Source organism: Leptonychotes weddellii, chromosome 2 (genome assembly GCF_054177405.1).
Source record: "Leptonychotes weddellii isolate Sample4059 chromosome 2, ASM5417740v2, whole genome shotgun sequence".
In the NCBI taxonomy this organism is placed as follows: Eukaryota; Metazoa; Chordata; class Mammalia; order Carnivora; family Phocidae; genus Leptonychotes; species Leptonychotes weddellii.
The window spans coordinates 176,659,271-176,681,489 of NC_138370.1; the positions used below are offsets into that span (position 1 = coordinate 176,659,271).

Sequence of the window (22,219 nt, forward strand, 5' to 3'; positions counted from 1 at the left end):
AATAAATAAATAAATTTTAAAAAACACCCAGTCTGTGTTATTTTGTTATGGCAGCCCAAGCTGACTAATATAAACAGTAAAATAATACTCCATGCCCTTTGGGAGCAAAAGTCTTAGAGTCTGAGAATTCCAATAATTTTTTAAGTTATAAAGATAACCAATACAGAAATTTAGAACAGTGATGTAACTACATGAATGAGGGAGAAAGAAGACGGAGGAGCTGGTTTAGAGGAGCTATGTCCTCATCCAACAGCATAAAGTTAATAGAAGTCTAAACTGACAAGCACTATTCTTCAGAAATGCAACAGTAACCACCAGAGTAACTAAAACAGAAACCATGAAAAGAATCAACGCGGCTGCACCTGAGGGGAGTGGGGTCTTTGTCTGCTCCTGCTGCTATAACAAAATACCATACATGGGGGGTGGGTTATATACAACACTTCTCACAGTTCTAGAGACGGGAAGTCCATGATCAAGGTGCACAGACTCAGCATCTGGTGAATGCCTGCTTCCTGGTTCACGGATGGCTGTCTTCTCATTGAGTCCTCATATGGTGCAAGGGGCCAGGGAGCTCTTTGGGTTATCTTTTCTAAGGGCACTATCCCTTGTATGAGGGCTCTACCTTCATGACCTAAGCACCTCCAAATACCATCACAGTGGGGATTAGGTTTCAACATGTGAATTGGTGGGAGGTGGGGGGGTGGGGGAGGGATAATCATTCAGTCTAGAGGAGGAGGAGTATGAGGAAGGCTAGAGCTTTCTGTCAGAAGTCCTACTATTCTCTGATTTTTAAAATTATGGATTCTTTGGAAATTTTTTTTAAATTAGTAGAACAGAACCAGTCAAGAATTCTGTTCCTAGCTCGATGAAGGGACATGAGGAGGCTGTCCTTTTGAGAACATGCTGTGTTTAACCCAATGAAGCACCTGAAGGAAAGAACACGAGCATGGTAGGCAAATGTAATAAAAACCGAGTCCCTTACTTCCAGAACCAGAGTGACGTCAGGAAGGCCTTGCCCCATCGCCACTTTACCATCACTTTCAGCTCTGGTATGGACTCCCAATGTAACTCTGAACAACACTGTTGGCTCTGTAATTCTCGTGGCTCAAACACAGACACTGTCTCCAAATGTCTCCTTGTCAGATGCGAATCCAGTGGCCCCACCTTCCCTGCCACATCCCAACTTCTGTCAACCATGCTTTCACTGTTCCAAAGAGCGACATTCCCACATCTAGAAAGCTAATTTCATGCCAGAAGCTAAAGACAAAACATCAACCCATTTCCATTAAAAGCAGCAAACTGAGGAAGTCTTTCAACAGACAGCATTACATGATTGGTTAGATCATGTGTCTGGGGCCAGGCCTGAACCCTGATGCTCCCATTTACTAGTGATGTGACCTTGCGCAAGTCACTTCTCCTTCCCTCCCTCATCTGTGAAAGGGAATAATAACACCTGCCCCTAGAGGTCGGGGGGCGGGGGGAGGAACACCACCAGTAGCCTTGTTGACCTGGCAAACTTAGTGCACACAAATGTTCACAAAAAGGATCTAGGATTACCCTGCAAACACTCAAGCACAATGTCTCTGCTGGGAAGTGAGACAAATTAGCACAGCAGTAAGGGGGCAACCAAGGTGGTATTGCCATGTGGTCTTTGAACTAGGAACTCTCGTTCAATTTGGTAAAAACAAAGTGTTCCCATTCTTAAAAAAACCCAAAAAAGAAAAAAACAGAAACACATGTGCCTGGCCTTTTGCTAACATCATAACTAGTTATAGTTGATCCTGCTGTCTTTGCTAGTGATGAGCATGTAAATACTGAGAGGGGAACTAGAGCTTGCCTTGCAGATATAATTACATTTTAATACTGATTTAATAAAAACAAATATTAAATTCAAAATGAAATAAAAAGCACTCACTACTGACATTCTAAAGTTGAATAAAATCTCAGTTTTTGTTCCCTATTTCCAGACCACTAGTCTAAAAAGACAGCTTAGTTTGAAACCTTAATTTCTGGTTATCATCGGTATTGAAAGAATTCCTGAGATGTGCTCTTTTGTCCTCAGTCACAAGTGGCATTTGTAGAGCATATACTGGGTGCTACCACAAGGCTAGTGGTGACACAGAAGGGAGACCCGGAGCTGCTGCCAGTCAGCCCAGTGCAGTAACAGCTCATCCTGGGCACAAAAGATGGAACGAGCAAGCCTCCGGCAGGAGTGTCAAAGTTCTGGGAAAGACACTCGAGCTGGAACACGGAGGAGGAACAAGACTTCAGCAGGCGGGAAGGCATGAAGGGGTGTATTACAGATGGCCAAGGAAAGCCGAGCAGGTCACTGAGTCAGGTAGGACCCTGGGGGGGTCCTGGAATGGAGGTCTAGGGCCATATTGTAAACAGAAGATTAAGAGAACAGATGGGTGTTTTAGACAGAGTGTTCCAGCAGCATTGGGGATGATAAAGGAGAAGAAAGTCTGGAAATAAGACCAGCTAGGAAATTCTGGCCCTCAGCCAACTTAAGAGCTATAGGGGACCATGGCGTTGGGGGGCGAGGGGTGTGCACTGGGTGAGGACAGACAGGAATGGATGTGAGAAATAATAAAGCTTAAGGCTAAATGAGGTTCAAGGACCTCCCACACGTGAGAATTCAGGAAAAGGAAAGCTATGCTTTTGGGAAATCTAAGAATGAGAATGGACTAGAGACAAAGAATGAGGTTCAAGGTCAATTAACACAACTGCATGTTCAAGTGCCAGCTCTTCATCATGACACTGGACATAACAAAATCTACAGCCACAACTATTACCCTTTACTGAGCACTTTCTGAGTGCCGAGCACTGTGCCACGTTATCCTTCGAAGTAGAATTACTGTCAGTCCGGTTTTACAGGTTAGGAGAGGAGGGATAGGACTGGCTGGGATAATGCCCATAAAGAATTTAGCTTGCTTCCTGGACAAAGCAAACGGGCACTGATGTTAGCTATCCTTATCAACCACCAGGCACTACAGCAAACTTTATTATTTATTATGTTTATTATTATATATATAAATATAATAAATTATATTATATATTATATAATATATATTGTTATATATACATATAATAAATTATATTTATTATTATTACTTTATTCCCTCCGAATGGAGCCAATCCTTTCGTTTTCAATATGAATTTCACCTTCTCTTTCTTGAATTTAGCAAAATAACAAATCACCCCCTTAGTCTCCAACTGTTTACCAAGTACCGATTATATGGCTAGCCAGCACTGAAAAGAATAAAAAATCAAGGTAAACCTATGCCCTGCCCACACATGGATTACAATTTAGCTTGAGAATCACTGACTACACAGTGTTCTAAACCCCGTTCCAAATTCCCCGAGGGCAGAGAGTGCCTCCAAACTGGAAGAATCAGAGCAAGCTATGAAGATGAAGGTAAACTGGATTCTAGAAGGATGGAAAAAAATGAACAAGAAGAAAGCAAGGAGGGCCTGCTGCACAGAAGGTTGGAATAGCAAGCAAACAAGAACATGTCCAAATGAACACAAAAGTTGTTCATTTTTTTTTTTATAACAATAATGTATTAAGTAGCTCTTGGGTGTGGAATCACATGAAGTGCAATGAAGGAAACAAAAATATTAGCTACTATACTTCTGGAATCAAAGGATTTATAAGCTACTTCTAGAAACCCCTTACAACCAAAATCCTGGGGAGGAAGCCTCAGCAAAAGACAGCACGAATGATAGCAGGTGTATTAACTCTGTGTCAGATGCTGAGCAACTGCTAATCACACTATCGTTTGAAATCTGAACAGAATACTACATTGAAGACCAAAATCCACATTAAATGTATCCTTATTCTCCTCTCTGCATTTATGCTATCAATTTCTCCAAGAGACAAAATGCGGTGAAAGTCTCCTCAGAAGTATGATGTGAAACAATTTAAGGTTATCATTAACCTTAAATTGTCACAGAGGTCACAGAGGTCACAAATTGCTTAACAAATGTATAACACAGGAAAATATTTTAAATGTTAAAAAAAACCCAGCGATTTTGTGTTTTATTAACAGTATGATCATTTTCTACTTCCTTAAAGTGTGCCTGGCAAAGTGACAACTTTTTCAATGCCAACATTCCTTAAAAGGAGGAACGGTTTTAAACACCTTCTGTGTGAGAACAGAGACTGATTTTATTTGAAATAAGTCTAGAAAATTACTGGACTCACTCATAATATTAAATCAACAGTGTAATTCCCAGAGCCAATCCTTCCAAACATTAATTTTCCAATACATGAGCCAGAGAAACTAAATGAAGAACTAGCCATGCATGAGCTCCTAAAGCAAATAAAGTTTCAACTTGGGAGAACAGCCCTAAGTTATAACCAACACTCAGTATATATTCATCTTTCTGATATTTCATATTTAACTTCTCTAACCATTAGCCACACAGACAAAAAGACTCTTTCTGAACACAGGAGTAAACACTCTTTGTTGATGAGGGGCAGACCTCCTAACAATTACACCACTATGAGTTAATACTTTAGGGAACAAAAATTAAAACTCTTTTGAAAGTATCACTGCAGTCCTAGGCTTTATGGCAGAAAATACTGGTTTTATGTATTTATTTTTTTTAAGATTGTATTTATTTAAGTAATCTCTACATCCCACGTGGGGCTCGAACTCACAACCCCGAGACCAAAGTCACACTCTTCTGAAGGAGACAGCAAAGCGCCCCTGGTTTTATGTATTTAGCACTTAGAGAGCACTTACGTTTACTTCCTTATCTAATCTCTACAGCATTGTACAGAAATCTGCTTAATAGTCCGTTTTGTACATTATGCCAAGGTGATGGTACAGTGGAAAGAAAACAGGTTGAGCTTGGGTCAGACCCGATTTCCACGGAGGACGTGTCACCTCTGTGACCAATCTGGAGTTCAAAGTGAGAAACACCAGACACAAATGCTCCACTGAAACCTACTGCGGAGGTTGCCCCACTGCCTTGACAGAAAAATAAGACCCCGTTCTCTTCCCACCCACCTTCAGTCTTCTATTCAGAATAATTCAAGAAGAGGTCTCTATTCTCAACTCTTAATAATAGGAGACACTTTAGAAAATAAAAGTTCACTACTTTTTAAATCTGGATCCTTCCATTTAAACCCTCTCTTGGGTATCTAATTCTCGGTACCACTGACTGTTACTGCAAGAATTCCTGACGAATGTTTCTGACCCAAGGTCTCCAATGAGTTGAGGAACCAGGCACTTTCTGATCCCACCTTTCCTCGTGAAGGACACAGATGGGAAGGGGGGTGGATTAAAAAGGAAACAGACCCCAAAGATCTGAAAAGAGCGATATTCCAGGTTAACTTCTCCCACAGAGCCTTATTCACTATTCCAATCACAAGAGGAATTCACTGATGCTTCCCAACAGCATCCCAAGTCACCAGGAGCACCCCTTCCTGGCCATGTGCGCCCAGGACGGAAGCCCAGCCCTGGGACATGGTGCATAAAACGCCCTTTCCACGTGGTCTTCAACACGGGGTTCTGGCCAGTGTGCACCTCGCGCGGGCATCAACCGCGATCGATCGCAGCACAAACACGAAGCACCTGCTCCATCACCGACTCCGCAGGAGCCCAGGGGCTGAAGGACTACAGGTGGGCAGCTCTGGACACAGAGGGCTCTACCAGCGATCTCCGGACGGAAGGGCTGGGCCAACTGCTGCTTTTACACGGACAGAAGGCTGAACTCTGACTTGCTTCCATTTACACACCCTAAAGCCTCAGCTCAAAGCTCAAAATCAAGACACTATGCTAAAATACCAGTCCACAAACGCTAAGTAAGGCTCTTGCTCAGGGCCGCGTACAGGCTTCTCTTCTTTGTCCTTTAAAAACCACAAAGGCTGGTCGTTTCTTGCCCGCTTCGCGAGGCCGTCTGGCCTCCTCGGCCTCGGGTTAGGACCCTGCTCGCCGGGCGCTGACGCACTGGACGTTGCGGGGAGGCGGCAGGTCTCGGCAGCAGGCTCAGACTAACGAGCGCACGGCGCAGGCTACCTTTACTTGGGGTCCGGAGGTGCTGAAAGGGGTGCAGGACAGCGGACGCCTCGGACCCGCCGGTCCCGAGAGCGAGGCCGAGCGGACCGTGGGTCCGGGCTCCCCGGAGGCTCCGGCGCCCGCCGTGCACACCCACCTTGGCGCGCTTTCAGCAGCAGCGAGTTGGCCACGAGGTTCTCAAGCTCCACGGCGCGCAGGCGCCGCCGCCGCCGCCGCCGGGATCCGCGGGCGCGAAGAGGCGGGGGAGGGGGAGGGGGCACCGCCCCCTCCGCGCCTTGCTCGCAGGACGCCACCTGCCCCGGCGACCCCGCGCGGGGTCTGGGCGAGCTGACTCGCCGCCGCCGCCGCCGCCGCCGCCGCCGCCGCCACGGCCACGGCCACCACCCGCCGCGCCGCCTCCGGGCCCGCCTGCGACGCCGCTGCCGCCGCTTCGGCCGCTGCTGGCGCCGGCCAGGGAAGACCTCGTCCTCAAGGCCCGGGCCTCCGGCGGGGGCGTCGCTAAGGCGAGGGGAGCTGGCAGCGGGGTCGGCGGAGGACTCTGCGCTCACCGCCGCCGCTCCGGGGCCCGGGCTCTCGTCCTCATCGCTCGCGCCTGGCACGGGCAACTCTCTCCTCAGAGCCCGGCTCCCGGGCCGCCCGGAGTCTCCGCCGAGCCCCAACTCAGGGAGGGGCTCACCGGCCGGGGCTGCCCCTCGCCCCGGCGGCGGCGGCTGCTACTGCCGCCGCCGCCGCCTCCGCCTACTCGCAGAGCTGCCGGCTCCCTCCAACGGCCTCCCAGAAGAGGGAGCCCGAGCGCTCCCCTCACCTCCGCGCCCTGAGACGGGTGCGGCGCGGCGCACTACCGCTCCCAGAAGGCCGCGCGCAGGGAGGAGGAGGAGGTGCGTCCGGCGAGCGTGGCCTGCTGGGAGTTGTAGTCACTCGCCTGTAGGCGCGTAGGCTAGCTTGCGGGTCGCGTGTACTTCTCGCCGGCTCGGTTCTCGCGGGACGAGGGCGGGGCGGCTCCCCGGTGCCCGCACGCGTTTCCGGAGGGAGCACGCCCGGCGGCTGGCAGAGTGGGGCTGCGAGCTGGCAGGAGCGCCATGGGGAAGGCCAGGCCGGCGGCGGCGCGCAGGAAAGGCCCCGGGGCCCCGGCGGGGGCACAGGGCGGCCGCGCGAGGCCCATCCCCAACCCGTTCGAAGTGAAGGTGAACCGGCAGAAGTTCCCGGTGCTGGGCAGGAAGGCGCGCCATGCCGTGGGACAGCCCGGGGTGTCGCGCGCGCGGGCCATCCAGAAGGTAAGGGGCGGGGGCCGCGCCGCGGGGACCTGCCGGCGGGGCGGGGTGGGGGGTGTCCGGAGAGCGCCAGAGCCCTGGGGTCTCCAGCAGCGTCCGGTGGTTAGGATGGTGCGTGCCCCGGCCGGGGGTCCCCCCGATCTTCTTGCGCGCGCTGCAGGGAGCCGGCCCTGGGAAGCTGGCCTCGGTGGACACGCGGCACGCGTGTGCCCCTGTTCCTCGGTTCCACGGGGCGCCCGTGCACGCCTCTTCCAGCCTGTCCTCGCGGGGACTTGGAGCCTCTGGTCCAGGGGCCGCGCATCCTTTTCTTCGCAGGGCAGGGATGTCACGGATGTTGGGAGAACAAGTGCGTCTGTCTTTCCAAGCACAGCACCGTGTCCCTCGCGGGGAGACTGAAACGCTACCCTCTGTGCTGACCGTCCCAGAGTATTCTGCGCCTTTCAGCCTCTGTGCAGGTGGCATTCCATGTTCGTCCTCTGAGACGTGTTCTTGGGTTTAACAGTATTCAGTAAGACACATAGTATCCTACCGAAAAAATTAAGGTGGGTGGAAAAGTCAGGGCACAGAAGGGACCTGCACGGTTCCCAGGGTCTCAGCTAAGGGCTGGGCTTCACTCGGTTTGAATGTCTGGGAAGCCTGAAGCTCCCTCCTAGCTGCTGGGGGTTAAAGGTCAGTGAGGACTTGCCAACCCAGCCTTCCTGGGCCTGTCCTCCGTGTTCTGCCATGCAGGGCGCTATCCAGTCCTTCTCTGAACTGAAGGGAGTGTCGTCCTTACTGCCAAGGACCTGACAAGACTAACGTCCGGGGCTGATGAGGCCCCCAGGGCAGCCGTGGGGGACCATGGGGGACCGGGTGACGTGCGCTCCAGAGCAGCTATTTGTTTCCACCAGCGAAGCGTTTTTTCTCATTTCTAGAGCAGGGATAATAATATCCATCCTTTCCCTAATGGTTGTTGTAAGATTAAATAGTACATATTAAGTGTTGCCTAAACACTAGACATTATTCTTGTTTCTCAGCTTGTCATTCTCAGACCTTTTCTCAATCTGGCCACAACCTATTATCCTTGCTTTGCCTCTTGCAACCCAGTTTGTCCAAAAGTCTTGTCTTATCCCCCCAAATCCCTCAGGGGCCAGCACAAGTCACCACTTCGGATACTTTCCCAAGCCTTACAGCCCCAGTAGGGCAGGGTGCTCATCCCTGTAGTACCTGACAGAGTCACCTCCGTGCTCTGGCCGGCAGTGAATGGCCCAGAGGCGGGTGTTGGTGTCTCCTCCCATCCCCGGTGCTTTGGGGGCTCAAGTCAAAAGGTATGATAGGAAAATCAGAAACTCCTTCCTAGAGGGAGTCACACTCAAGATTGGAAGGGTGAGCAAAATGTTACAGGTGGGGATGAAGGCCCGTTGTCCCCTGTCACGGGGTGTGTGGCACAGCGTGGGGTGGGAGGGCTCAGAGCTGTCCAGAGGGGACTCGGGTCATCCAGGGCAGGTAGAGCGTGCGGTGAGTGTCGGGGCACGTGGGGCGGCAAGGTGGGCCTGTTCTTCTCATCGGTGACCGTCCCTCAGAAGTAAACGCGCTGTCCCGTGTGTCTTCTGCTCCAGTCAGTGGGCGGTGCTTTGGGTAGCACTTGCGTGCACAGCGAGACTGCAGGTGTGGTCAGCACCATCCGGCGGCCCAGAGTCGCGCTCCTCCGTTCTCGCTCAGGTGGTGAGATAACCAGAGTTGACGTGTCCGTCGCCCCTCCCAGTGGAATAGGCATTGTATCAAGAAGTGTATATTGAATCCTCAGTCAGCCTTATGAGGGAAGTACCGGTATCATCCCCATTTACACATGAGAAAACGGAGACGAGGAACCATGCCAGAACTTTCTTCAGGTCAGGGTTGGGGGTGCCGAGACCCAAACCCAGAGTTGAGCATGTAACAGACGGCAGTACCTGTGCCCGGCTCTGTCCTGAGCAGTCTTGCATAAACTCTTGTGATCCCATAACCCCGTAGCAAGGGCCAGCGGGAAGGTGAGGCCTCTGGGGACAGAGAGGCTAGGTGCCCCCCCGCCCCGAGTCTGAGCTGTCACATTCATGACTGTACCTTGTAGGCCTCACACACATGGGTGATCACGAAAGTGCTGTGGGTAGTGGTTGGGGGGGTCCCAGTAACCTTTAGCAAGTAGACAGATTTGCAGATCCGGAATCCAAGAGGAGCAAGGATCGACTGTATACAAACGAAGGCGTCCGTGTGACAGAGAGAAAATGGGCAATCCTACTACAGTCTCTGTGTAATCGTAGTTGACACGCATGGCGTCCTTTTCACCTCCTTGTTCGTCTCCCTTGTTCGTTTCCTTGCGGCTAGAACCTCAGCTCCCCTGGCGTCTCTACCTGACGGAGCGACTTCCGCGTACTCATCGTTCTGCTTTCTTTGGGTTGCTGCTATTTTTCTTTAACCTCTAGTACTGGGCACAGAAGTCCAAGGCACACCCTAGAGAGCCCCCCAAGCTTCAGACACAGTCCTCTCTGCCTTCATTATATGGGGGCAACCCGCTTCCTCAGTAACTGAGATCTGTCTTTCCAGCCAGTAGATTAGCCCTTTTTTGACTGTTGGTGGCGGTGGCCTCGGGCATCCAGAATGGCCGTGACAGTGGCATCTTATAATTCATTGGAACCATCATGTGTCCCCCTGTGGGGGCATTTCCTCTTTAGGGACCAAGATCGCCGAGCCATCAAGAGCTCACAGTTGCCGGGACCCACACTAGATTTTTCTGTGATCTGTTTTCCAGCGCACCCAGACGTTACTGAAGGAATACAAAGAAAGAGATAAGTCCAACGTATTCACAGATAAGCGCTTTGGGGAGTACAGTAGCAACATGAGCTCGGAGGAGAAGATGATGAAGAGGTTTGCCCTGGAACAGCAGGTATGCAGGACAGTGGGAGGAGGGTCTGACGCCACAGTTGTCCACAGAAGCCAAGCAGAAGGAGGTGGTCACCCCGTCGTTCACTTACACTTGTGTGGGCACCCCCCCACACAAGGTACGGTGGCGAGTGCGGCGCCTTATCTGGCCACCAGCCTGGTGGAAAAGTATCTTGACTCGAGGACAACATGGTGTCCTGAGTTCTTGACTGCAGTGGGCTCACGGCTCGGTCGGGTGGAGAGCCAGTCGGTCGTGGAACATTAGCGGGATTTGCCCATGGCTCGGGTGAGCCCACTGATCCATTTACCTCCTGTGGCTGCTGTTTATCTCTGGATCATTGCTCAGATGACCCAGAAAATCTGATGTGCTTGGGCTATGTTGTCACATTATACAAATAGTGGAAAAATACCTGGGTTTTGCTACTAAATGGATTGGAAATTTTAGGAAGCTGATTTTTTTTTTCTTCTGTCAGCGGCAACATGAGAAAAAAAGCATCTACAACCTAAATGAAGATGAAGAATTAACTCATTACGGCCAGTCTTTGGCAGACGTCGAAAAGCATAATGACATTGTCAACAGTGACAGCGACACTGAGGAGCGCGGAACGCTGTCTGGTGAGGACGGGGAGCCAGGGACGGTCTGCTGGTTTCGTCTTCTGTGCCTTTCTCTTTGCATGGTTCATTGTTGGAGATTTTTTGTGCATGCTTACCTGTTAAATGTGGTCACTTAGGTGGTCCTAGCTCACTGTGATGAAGGTAAGCGCTTGGTACCTTCATGTTGACAGCCTGGTCTCCACAGGGCGAGTGGCCTCAGGCTTATCGGCACAAGAGGCTGTGATGCTCAGGTCACTAGGGGAGAAGTCAGGTTCCATGTGTTCCCAGCCTTGGGCCTTGGGGGCTCAGCTGTTCCTTAGACATTTCCTGGCATCCTTTGAATCTGGCTATGAGCTCATCAAAACCCAGGTAACTTAGAAAAGAAAAGCTCTTACTTTTGAGCATACGTGTATTTATAACTTCACAAACGCATCATCCGAAGTACGTTGTGTTTTGTCTGGCTGCGTGATGAGGTGTCCGCCCTAGAGTGGGAGAGGTTCATCGTAAAGGTCAATCCTGTCAGGTAGCTCTTACCTCGTTGTGATGGAGGTGTGGGAGGGATCAGAGGGTTCCCAGGGTTTCAGCCGGAGCACCTGCTAACGTGGGACTGCCAGTCACTGAGATGGGCTACCCTGTGACACACACTGGCTTGGGGCAGTTTGAAATGTTGCCGGACGTCCGGGGGAGGCCTCGAGTCCCGGGAGCTGCAGCCTTAGGGATGGGAGGAAAAGAGCAGGTGGGGCATTGGGGGCCACTGCTGAGTCCTGGAGCTCGGGGGCAAACCCCATAGAGAGAGCCTTTTCAGAAGGGAGTGGGAAGGGGGCCTTGCTGCTGGCGATAGGAGCCATGAGAACTGGTGAATCCACCCCAGAGGGGAGGCAGGAAGCCAAGGGGAGTGATGGGAGAGTTGGGGAGAGTCAGGACTGAAGGCGGGGTTCCAGAAGCCGTGGTGGGAGAGGGTGGTGAGGAACGCTTCAGCAGGAGAGAAATCCGATAATGACCCGATAGAATAAGAAAAGTTGATTTGGGACAAAAGGCAGTGGAGTTGCTTAGGTCATTTCCTTGAGTAGCTGGGAAGGGACAGCCCAGCCACTTGAGCCCCAGGGCTGCTCTGGGGGGGTTTGGGGGGCGCTGAGAGCCGGGGGGAGTGGAGCACCCTCGGCCCTGGTGATCACTGCCAGGCGGCCTCAAGAGCCCGGCCGGAGTCGGCGGTTCAATACACGGGCCTCTCCTTCCCGCACGCACATCCATCTGCGCAGGTGTGGCCGGGAACAGGTGGCCACGCGAGCAAGGGGGCGAGGGCTGTGGGCCTGCTGTGGGAAAGCAGCCTGAACGTTCTGTTTCTGTTACTGGCAGGTCATTTGGGGGAAATTGCTTCCCATGCAAGCTTCCATTTTCTCATCTGAGATTCTGGGTTTTTTAAGGTTTCTGTCCATCCCAAGTGGATGATTCCCACAGTGTTTTCTCTCTTCTGCCGCGGTGACGGGGCCGGCTAACCGACAGGGGCCCCTGCTGCAGGTGCAGGCTCCTGCCCTCAGGACCTTCCAGTCTCAGAGCCCCTGCCCGAGGAGGCGTGAGGGATGCAGGTTCTCTGCGGCCCAATCCTGGGCTTTCTGTCCCGAGACGCAGACTCCGCCTTGTTTTACTGCATTTGCTGATCGTTCATGAGATTTGAACACAGTTAACTAGTAGCGCCTTGGTGTTTCCAGGCGTCGGGTCCCAGTCAGGGGGTTTTATGGCTCTGGGTTTTCTCGGGGTGGTTCATCCTGGGGATTTCTTACATGCCGCTGTGCCTGTGGTCTCGTGCAGCTACGCTGCGGGAGGACTTTTTCCTTGAATATGGGATTGGTTGTCAAATCTGCGCTTGGATGAACATTGGCGGACCAGTGCAGGAACCGGTCTGTGCGCCAGCGCCAGCTTCACAGACGCCTTTCCTGCCCTTTGTCCCCAGCCGAGCTGACCGCTGCCCATTTTGGAGGCGGTGGTGGCCTCCTTCATAAGAAGACCCCACTGCAGCAAGGGGAAGAGGAGGAGAAGCCGAGGTCACGCAAAGAACTCATCGAAGAGCTCATCGCAAAGTCCAAGCGAGAGAAGGTGTGTTAGCGCTCCCGGTGGGGCGCTCTGGCCCGGGACCCTCACCAAAACAACTCCCGGGCTCTTCTTTCCTTGTGTGTGTTTAGGCTCTGTTTAACGTTTTCTGTGACTTTAACAGAAGCATTCGTTTTGAATAGGAATATTTTACACTTCGTCTTGCGTATACTTCTCACGGTCTGTTGTGTTTGGGGAGGACTTGGGGGTGTCTTTGTTTGGTTGGCTTTGTGTGTTGACGTGTATCGCTGTCTTTACTACCAGCAAACTGCTCAGAGCATCCAGGTGAACAGTTGATAGCAGGGACTTAGTTCTGTGTGTTGAGATTTTGTAGCTTCGCTTTCCTAAGACACTCATTTCTCGGGGTGTCTCGTGCTGCTGATCCGAACGCGTTGACTCTGGCTGCTCGCTCGCAGCCCCGCACTGGCAGGATGCACCACCTTGCTCTCTCTCCGCAGAGGGAGAGACAGGCACAACGGGAAGGTGCCCTGGAGCTCACAGAGAAGCTGGATCAAGACTGGAAAGAAATCCAGACTCTCCTGACACACAGAACTCCCCAGTCCGAGAACAGGGATAAGAAGGAGCACCCCAAGGTGCGTATCAAGTGGACTGGACCTTTCCTCCACTGGTGGAGGCCAGCGTCCCTTCCGGCCTGTTCCTTTTCTCTTAGTTCCTCTGTCTTCCAGTGAGCTTCCGTGGAATTTCCGGATACGTGTGGTGTCCGTGTAGAGCTAGACAAAAAGAGACTTCAGTATCTACTCCTGGATAATTAAACTAAAGAAAACGGTTGCTTCTGGTATGAGAAATCCTTCGAGGGGAGGCCTTCTCCAGACAGTGTTTGATTTTTCCCATCACATGTCTGCACGTCCATATATACAGTTACTTAGTTTTCCCTCCAAACGGTGTACGGCTCCTACCACATCCTTTTTAGTCTAAATTGTTGGAAAAGCGGCATTCACCTGCGTGTCTGGCTTCTAGGAAGTATCCAGGATTTCGCCAGACGGCCACAGCGCGTGGCCAGCCGTCCACCTTTGTGGGCCACTGACACTGTGGCTGCCACCTTTACCCCAGCCCGTTTTGTGGGCTTCATGCCTAATGAACAATGTTTAGTTTTGTTAAAGCAGGTATGTTCTGAGAAGAATTTCCCAGGAGTGAAAAATCCTATGTGACCTTAAAGGGTCCTGCAGATTGGTTAGAACAGTTTTCTTTCAAGAAGGAAAGACTTGGATACGGTTCGTCTCCCTCCTTCATGATGTCCAGACATTACCGGATACGTAGGAAGCTGCTTGTGCAGATCATTTAAAAAAACGACTAAAAGTGAAAAGTTTCTTCTTTCTGCCCTAGCCTGACGCGTATGACATGATGGTTCGTGAGCTGGGCCTTGAAAGGAAGGCCCAGCCCTCTAACAGGATGAAGACGGAGGAGGAGCTGGCAAAGGAGGAACAGGATCGGCTCCAGAAGCTGGAGGTACCGGTGTGACCGCGACTGCAATGGGGCACCGCGGGTTCTGGGTTTGAGGCCTTTCTTCTCCGTTTTGTGAGGTGGGCTGCAGATGCGCTGTTTTATCAAAGGAATCTTCTTAGACTGTTTAAAGTTTCTTTTACTATAAATAAATTCCTTTTTTTGATATAAAAACAAGAAAAATGCAGATGATACCCCAAATACACCAAATAAATGAAAGTTTGCTCTAATCCCCTTACCTCAGAACAGCTGCTTACAATCTAGTGCACGGCCTTCTCAGCTCATTTTCTGTGCCTTAAAAAAGGCTTTTAAAATTTCATTACTCTAAAACAAAAATGACCATTGACGCACTGTTCTGTATGTGGCCCTTTAGTCCAGCCCCACCCGGGCCTCTTCCCGGCCGGCGGCCTGTGTGCAGACAGCCGCGCGGTTGAGCCCCCATGGCGTGCCTGCCCCCTCCGTGGCTGCGCGGTGGGGAGAAGTCTGCGTAGCTCAGCCAGAAAGACCTTAGAACCACGGGCTTGCCTTCCAGGTGACTAGACGCACTTGTGCTGTGATACTTGTTTCCATTTGCGTGCGGTAGGAGGTCCCTACACACTAGGGAGAAGGCAGGCTCGGAGCCTCTGGCCCGGGGACCATGGCCGGCAGGAGGGCAGGGCTGGTGTGCCTCCCACGACACTTCCTTCCCACCCAGGCTGCGAGACTGCGGAGAATGCGTGGCGAGGACGAGGCCGGTGATGCTAGAAAACCAAAGCACCTGTCCGCGGACGACCTAAATGACGGCTTCGTTCTGGACAAAGACAACAGGCGCTTGCTTTCCTACACAGTAAGGAGTTTGCCTTCGCCGGCTTACTTGCTCTCTGAATTCAGAAGCACGGTTTCTGGTATCTGAGAGGTTCATCCCAGATGGAAATTGAATTTGTAAAAACGCCCATGTGCTCTGCGTGTGGGAGTGCGTGGCGGGTCCGATCCCGCACCTGCAGGCAGGCTAGCTGGAGAAGGGGCACGCCAGCCTCGTGCTGTGTCCTCGCTCGCCGACATCGGCTTCCTCCACTCGTAAGCGTGTGGTTATCTGCAGGCTCAGCACTGCTGTTTCGGGAGCCAGTAAAATAATTGAGTTTCTAAAACTCTGTTAGGTCTACACCCTTTCCCCTTCAGAGAATCAGCCTGGTTTCAGGGCGGGAATACAGGAGGAGGCCAGGAGTGTTGAGCAGAAGGGGATCCAAGATGCTGGGTGCTCACAGAACACTGGGGGATTTGGCAGGAGAGCGTAGTCAGGGGTTACCCCCAGGTGTTGAGGTCCCGCCACCTCCAGGTGCAGCCCAGTGTCAGGAAGCCCCTGCTGACCCACCGTTTCGCAGCCCCAAAGCCGGTGGTGGGAGGCTGCAGACACAGCCGCTGGAGCCCTTGGCCACCAGGGCGCCTGCCACACCTTGGGTCCCTGATGCTCCGTGGCAGAAGCTGAGCCTTGCCCGGAGCCCTGGCGGCAGGAATCAGGAAGCTGTTCCCTGGCCTGCTGGCCCTGAGGCTCTGGAGCTCGCCGCCTGGCACGCAGCCGGTGCAGAGGGTGGATGTGGCACTCGGTGCTCGTGCTTCTTGTGTGTGCAGCGTCCGACATCGCTACAGGGTGTTCCCCCGGGGTAGTGAGGCCTGTGGTCCCCCTGCTCTACCCTAGGATGGAAAGATGAGCATCAAGGAAGAGCAAAGCAGGGAAGCTAGTGACGGCAAGAGCAAAGAGGAACAGGGTGAAGACCCGAGCGAGGAGGACCCAGAGGACAGCAGTGACCCCGAGGGACACTTAGACCTGGAATCGGATGCAGAGAGCGAGGAGGACTGTGGGTGGCCAGACAGAGAGCCCCGGCAAGCCCCGGGAAAAAGAATGACAAGCGATGATCACAAAGCTCGAGAACCTGCCAGAACCGAGCTGCCCTATACATTTGCAGGTAGACAGATGCTGGCTTTTCTTACATGTTGGGATGACCTCTGTGACCTAGCGACAAGTCTTCCTCGCTAGGACCGAGGGTGCGCTTCTGGGCACGTGGACCCATAACGTCTGGGCTTGTGAGGAGCACTGTCCTCCTCAGCAGTGTCTGGCCAGTGTTAGCCAGCTTCTGTCGTGTGGCTGGGGACAGTTTCGTGGGCCAGCCACAGCACGAGGACAACACGCCTTTCCACTGGAGGTCGCCGTGCTCTTTCCATGGCCAGCCTTTTGTGGTGGAAATGTGGCTGCCACAGAGAGCTGGGGCGGGGCCTGGGAGATGGGGGTCACCTGTGAGGAGGCTTCCTATGGGCCATATAACCCCTTACAGCGAATGTTGTGTGTTGTGTGGTCTGGGACGTGGAGAAGAATCATCCAGTTCTAGTGAGCAGTCCTAAATTGTCCCGTGACTTACGGTCACTTCCAGAGGCTGGCTCCCTCGGGCATGGCCTGCGATCGGTGGGAGTCTGGGTGGTGACAGCACTCTGCCACATGGCTCCTTCCAGCTCATTCTGGGCCAGTGTGGACACTAAACCCAGTGTCTGCTGCCTGGTCGCCGATCAGTAGCTTGTCCCACCGCCCCTCTCCCCCAGGACACGCAAGAGCACCTGTTAGATCCAGCGGCGGTGGTCCTGGTGGGAGGTAAAGCGTGTCTGAAATACGCGTGAAGTTGTCTCGTGGTGAAGTGATATCACCCCTGTTCTGTTTCATTTCCAACCTCTGTGTGATCAGAAACGTGATTCTCTTTTTAAGTGTGTTTTGCATTTTTGACAGCTCCTGAATCCTACGAGGAACTGAAATCCTTATTATCAGGAAAAACGATGGAGGAACAGCTTGTGGTGGTGGAGAGAATTCAAACATGCAACCATCCGAGTCTCGCCGTGGGAAACAAAGCAAAACTGGAAGTACGTGCCCCGTGTTGGGAGTGTCAGGGCGGCCCCCCACCCCGTCTGTGTGTCCGAGGTGCGTGCGTCTTAGCCCCCTGCGGCTACGAGCGCCCCATGCCGTGACCCCACCACGGGCCCCGGAGTGGGTGCTGTTGCCCTCCGCTCACAGGTGAGGGAGACTGAGGCCCCGGGCGTGTGGCTCACGTGGCCTCAAGCCGGAGAGCGAGCCCTTCAGGGAGATGAGGACTTGGAATGTGCCTTTTCTTCTCCGCGAGTGCTGCCCGTTGACGGATAAGGCACAGGGCTGGGCGCGCTCTTGGTCTGAAGACCTGGGTGCTATCTGCCGTCCTGCAGAAGCACACGCCCCAAGCCCTTCTGCTGACCCCCTCCTGGTGTGGGACCGGCTTCTTGGCCTGCGCTGTGCAAGGTGCTCCCGTCAGTGGCCCCGAGGCGCGTGCGCACACATGTTAGCCAGACGCAGGGGACGGCCCCCTGTGAGCCGGTGGCTTTATTCTGCGGGTCGGCACTGAGCTCTGCTCCCAACCTGTGTTTCCGCAGAAATTGTTCGGCTTCCTTTTGGAGTACATTGGAGATTTGGCTACAGATGATCCACCAGACCTCAGAGTAATTGATAAATTGGTTGTGTAAGTAACCACGGCAGGTTGACTGGAATGCGGGGCAGAGGTGAACAGCTCTTTCCCTGTTTGCAGTCATAAAAGTACGTCGCGGAGTTAGTAAGGTTGACTTTGTAAACAGGCCCCCTGGCATATGCTAGCTACAGTGATTTCAGTGACCACAGCCCCCTCAGAGTGGCGTTAGCACACTGCTCCCATCACCCTGGGGACGGACATGCTGTTAACTACAAATGAGTCGGCTTTCAGACAGTTGAACACTTCATCCTTGCTCGTGCTGTTTGGAGGCTTATTGTGTGTTTCATTCGCCAATGAAATTTCACGCTCTGCTCAGACAGGCCGACGGGTGTTTGGGACACGTGGTAGACTGTGTCCTGGTATTGTCCAGAAACCCGCCTGCTCCAGGTCCACGCTTCAGTGGGACCCGACAGGCTGGTGCTGCGAGCATCAGGGAGGCCAGCCCCCCTGGTCTTCCCGTTCCCGCCCTGCCCAGGGACGGCTGAGCCTTCGCTCCCCGGGCTCCCCCGTGAAGGCAGAGACTGGAGCGTGGCTCCTGGCCCCTCGTTGGCCGGAGGGAGGTGTGGTAGATTGAGGGTTAGTGAGCGCCAGGGCCCCATAGGGGCCTGTCTGGGGCCAGCCCCATGCTGCGCAGCCCACGTCCCCATGCCACCTTCTGCCGTTACCACAGCGCTTGTGAGGAACCAGTAAGTTCCTGTGGATGGCACCTTGGAACCATCCGCCGAGCCTGGCTCGGAGAATGTGCTTCTTACGGCATTATGCTTCTGCCGTCGATGTTGAGAAGTTAGACTTTCTAGGAGGTGGCCAAAGTACATATAGATTGTTATAAAACAAACGTGTTAGAAGCAGTATCCCGACTGCCAAGAAGGGCAGCCAGACCAGTAAGAGGAAAAGTGGGTTCGTCCAGGGGCTTCTGGGCTGACTTGCTCAGCCAGCAGGTGACTTCGCAGGAGCATGGTGAACGTGAGGTTTGCGGGCTTTCTTTCTGATTTCGTTATCTGAGGTCATTTTCCCCTGACCTGTGTTTCTGATGAACAGGCAGTTATATAATCTTTGCCAGATGTTTCCTGAGTCTGCAAGCAACTCCGTAACATCTGTCCTGCGAGACGCCATGCACGAGATGGAAGGGGCCATTGAGGCCAGAGGCCGGGCGGCGTTTCCGGGCCTGGACGTGGTGAGTGGGGACTTGGTCTCAGGCACGGGGGCCGGTGCTGTCGGCCGGCCAGGAGGGCTGGCTGAGTGGAATGTGCGTGGTTTGGCGGGTTCGCCATGCCCTCGAGCTTCCAGACTGAGCTGGAGAACAGACCGGAACAAGGTGGGAAGGACTGTTTACGCGCGAACACGTCACTGCGGTGTGTTTCACTGGTTTGATTCCATGCGAATGAGGCTGTCTGTGGTCTTCGTGGCGAAGAGGCTTTGGGCCAACAGAATGAGTGTGTGTTGGGAAGGACTGAGCCCGAGCCCTGGCCCTGCTGTGGCCCCACTGAGACAGCCGAGCCCCTCTGAGGGCTCTAACAGCTCGTGGCGGCTGCGGGCCACCTCGTCAGCATCCATGACCTCGAAGAAGTACTTGCTCCGTCTGTTCCCCGCTCTGGGATTTCTGTAGAAATGAAAAACCGTGATTAACAAAAACTCAAAAACACAGGGTCTGTGTTCCTGGTTTTAGTGGACCCCCCCAAAGCGGGATCTGAGTCGGTGTCCGTGAGCCTCAGCCCCCGGCAGACACTCCCTGTGTCACCGGAGTGGCCTGTTCCCGCAGACTCCGTGCGACAGGCCCCGTCCAGTTCCTCCGATGAGCTGTGCGGCCATCTCCTTGTCTGTGAGCAGGGGTGGGGGGGTGCAGTTAAGCCTCCCGTGGGGTTCGTGACCGTGGCACGGCTGGACGCAGTGGTCAGTTCGCGGGCTGTCACCATCACAAGCGCTCCCTCAGTGGACACGCGTGGTCCATTGCTGGCGAAGCGAGGCCGAGCGGGCTGGGTGCGGGAAGCCGCGGGTCCTCTCCCTTCCCCTCTGCCTCCCTGAGCCTGCGTCCCCTGGAGTCCCAGGTCAGGGCGGCGTGGGGGGCTCTGCGGAAGGAGGAAGTGGGGGCTCCGGGGTGTGCCTGACGTGTTCAGGGGGTTTGGGAGGATTTCTTGGTGCCTTTGGACCAGATGGAGGGTGTGCAGACCCTGCCGAGCCAGGGTGCAGGGATGCTCTTCTGCTTCAGCGCGAAGCAGCCTCCCTGGTGCCTCCCGGGTGGGGAGCCCGTGGGCGCGTCTGGCCGGGGGTCCCCGGAGAGTGTCATCCTCTGAGCCAGCACTCCTGCCGCCACCCATGTAGCCTCGCATGTCGTTGTCGGGTGCGCAGGCCAGAGCCACGGCTCACGCTGGCTTCTTGGGGCCGGGCCGAGCCTGGTGCGGCGGGTGGACTCGCGCGCATCTGCGGAGGCGCAGGGAGCCCGTCCTTCCTGCCCTTCCAACGCGCGTGTGCGCCCACGGCCGCCGCAGTAGCCTCGCCAGCCACCCAGCGTCTCCGCTCATTTGGAAAGTAAAGAGGAGTCTGTGACGTAGCTTTAGTCTGCGCTTCCCTTGCTGGGAGCCGAGCCCAGGCCGGTTCCGTGTCTGAGAGGAACTCATCTCGGTGAGCGGTTCTCGCCGTGTCCTCTGCCCGTTTCTGTCCGGCCGTCGGGGTGTTAGTGCTGAGCCGGCGCTCAGGCAGAGTCCGGCGTGCGTGCGTGTGTGCGTGCGTGCGCGGGAACGGGCGTGCGCGGCGTGTGCGCGGCGTGTGCGGGGCGTGTGCGGGGCGTGTGCGGGGGGCGGCCGTGGAGGTGGGACGCCGGCAGGTGCGCCGCGGCCCCTCCCCCGAGGCTCAAACCTGCTTTGGTCCTGGCCTGTGGGAAAGGCCGTGTTTTGAACTTGCGCTACTTTCTCTAATCTGGGTGGTGACGCCCTTTCAGCTCGTTTATTTGAAAATCACCGGGACGCTGTTTCCAGCCTCCGACTTCCGGCACCCCGTGGTGACGCCCGCGCTCGTGTGCATGAGCCAGCTGCTCACCAAGGTAAGTCCGTGGCGGCCGAGCGAGGCTGAGGGGCGTCGCGCTTGCGGCCCGAGTGCAGGAGAGGCTCAAGGAAGGGGCCTGTGAAGACGACCCTGGAGATGGCCCAGGCGAGGTTATGGAAGGTGTGACACCAAAGAAGAGCCCTTGGAGTCAGTGGTGACGCACCAAGTGTGACATGGGCCCCGATCCCCTTTCGGCTTAAGCCCGAGTGGTCGTGTTTCCTGGGCCGGCGTCTGGTGCACACTCGGTGGCAGGATTGCCACACGGGGCCTTCGCGAAAGGGGCGGAGCCCCGGGGCCTTGACGCCTTGGCCCCGTTTAATCCCACTCGGCCCTGCTGCGGGGAGGGGCGGTGCTTCCTCCGTGCGGGGCGGGGTCTGGGGCCACAGGCCTCAGCTGGGACGCCAGCCAGGGCAGCTGGCGCAGCCTTCCGGAACGTTCTTCTGACCCCTGACCGCACCCTGTGGTTCTGTGCCAGTGCCCCGTCCTGTCTCTCCAAGACGTGGTGAAGGGCCTGTTCGTGTGCTGCGTGTTCCTGGATTACGTGTCTCTGTCGCGGAGGTTCATCCCTGAGCTCATTAATTTCCTCCTCGGGATCCTTTACGTCGCGACTCCAAACAAGCATGGCCACGGTGAGTGGGTCGGCCGTGTTCTACTTCAGCGTTGCTTTAAAAGTCGTCCGTGCTCCTTGTGGAGAGTGTGGGACGTGGAAAGTGAGACATCAAACCCCGCCGTCCAGAGCGACGGCCTCTCCTCTGTGCGGCTGGGCGGACACCCCTGCACCCAAGGGAACCGGGGCCCCACTCTTGCCGCCACCACGGCCACACGCAGTGACTCCCATCTGTGGCGTGGACCCCAGATGACTGAGCTGTCAGAAGCTCATGAAACAGCTCAGTTCTTTCATGTTGATTCTGTGTTGAAATAACATTTTTATAGGTGGGGTTAGACGAATGTATCATTAAGATCTTTTTTTCCTGTGCCCCAAGAACGTTTGAGCTCCCTCCGTGTGGCCCACGTTGTTTCTAGCGCGCAGCCCTGTCTCTAGTTTCTAGAGTGCCGGGAATCCTGGAAGGAGTGACCATCAGAAGGCACGTTGTAACGAGAAGCAGTTCTAGCGTCTGTTGACCTGCTAGGCTGTGCCGGTCTTAAGACCCCCCCCCCCCAGAAACACCCGCGATGCTGACCACTCACTGCTCCGCCGGGTTGTCGAGGTGCCGCCCGGTCTCTGCCCCTCGCTCCGTGTCCTTAGGCTCCCCTTTCCTGCCCCGATCGATCGTCCGTCGTATCTCTGATCCAATGCCACCACGTAGGATGCCCGTCGTACGGA

The 22,219-nt window shown here is 54.4% G+C and overlaps 2 protein-coding genes across 19 annotated transcripts in view; one reads left to right on the top strand and one right to left on the bottom strand.

The window, feature by feature from the left end:
* The window catches only part of GRK4 (G protein-coupled receptor kinase 4), an 81,793-nt gene extending 75,054 nt beyond the window's left edge, over nt 1-6,739 (bottom strand). For 8 of the 18 annotated variants that reach the window (XM_081812743.1, XM_081812740.1, XM_081812739.1 and 5 more), the window contains exon 1: nt 5,346-6,148. The gene's annotated coding sequence lies outside the window, so the exon portion shown is untranslated. The other 10 variants (XM_081812733.1, XM_081812734.1, XM_081812729.1 and 7 more) reach the window with 5 other exon arrangements.
* Nucleotides 6,740-6,990: 251 nt separating this feature from the next.
* The window catches only part of NOP14 (NOP14 nucleolar protein), a 19,108-nt gene continuing 3,879 nt past the window's right edge, over nt 6,991-22,219 (top strand). Inside the window, exons 1-13 of the mRNA XM_081813181.1 lie at nt 6,991-7,303; nt 10,068-10,202; nt 10,672-10,813; nt 12,744-12,886; nt 13,339-13,473; nt 14,225-14,347; nt 15,036-15,167; nt 16,017-16,284; nt 17,094-17,224; nt 17,765-17,850; nt 18,895-19,030; nt 20,792-20,893; nt 21,371-21,814. Coding sequence (XP_081669307.1) covers nt 7,109-7,303; nt 10,068-10,202; nt 10,672-10,813; nt 12,744-12,886; nt 13,339-13,473; nt 14,225-14,347; nt 15,036-15,167; nt 16,017-16,284; nt 17,094-17,224; nt 17,765-17,850; nt 18,895-19,030; nt 20,792-20,893; nt 21,371-21,814 — 2,172 coding nt within the window. The 5' untranslated portion in view covers nt 6,991-7,108. The remainder of the gene's footprint in view (nt 7,304-10,067; nt 10,203-10,671; nt 10,814-12,743; nt 12,887-13,338; nt 13,474-14,224; nt 14,348-15,035; nt 15,168-16,016; nt 16,285-17,093; nt 17,225-17,764; nt 17,851-18,894; nt 19,031-20,791; nt 20,894-21,370; nt 21,815-22,219) is intronic.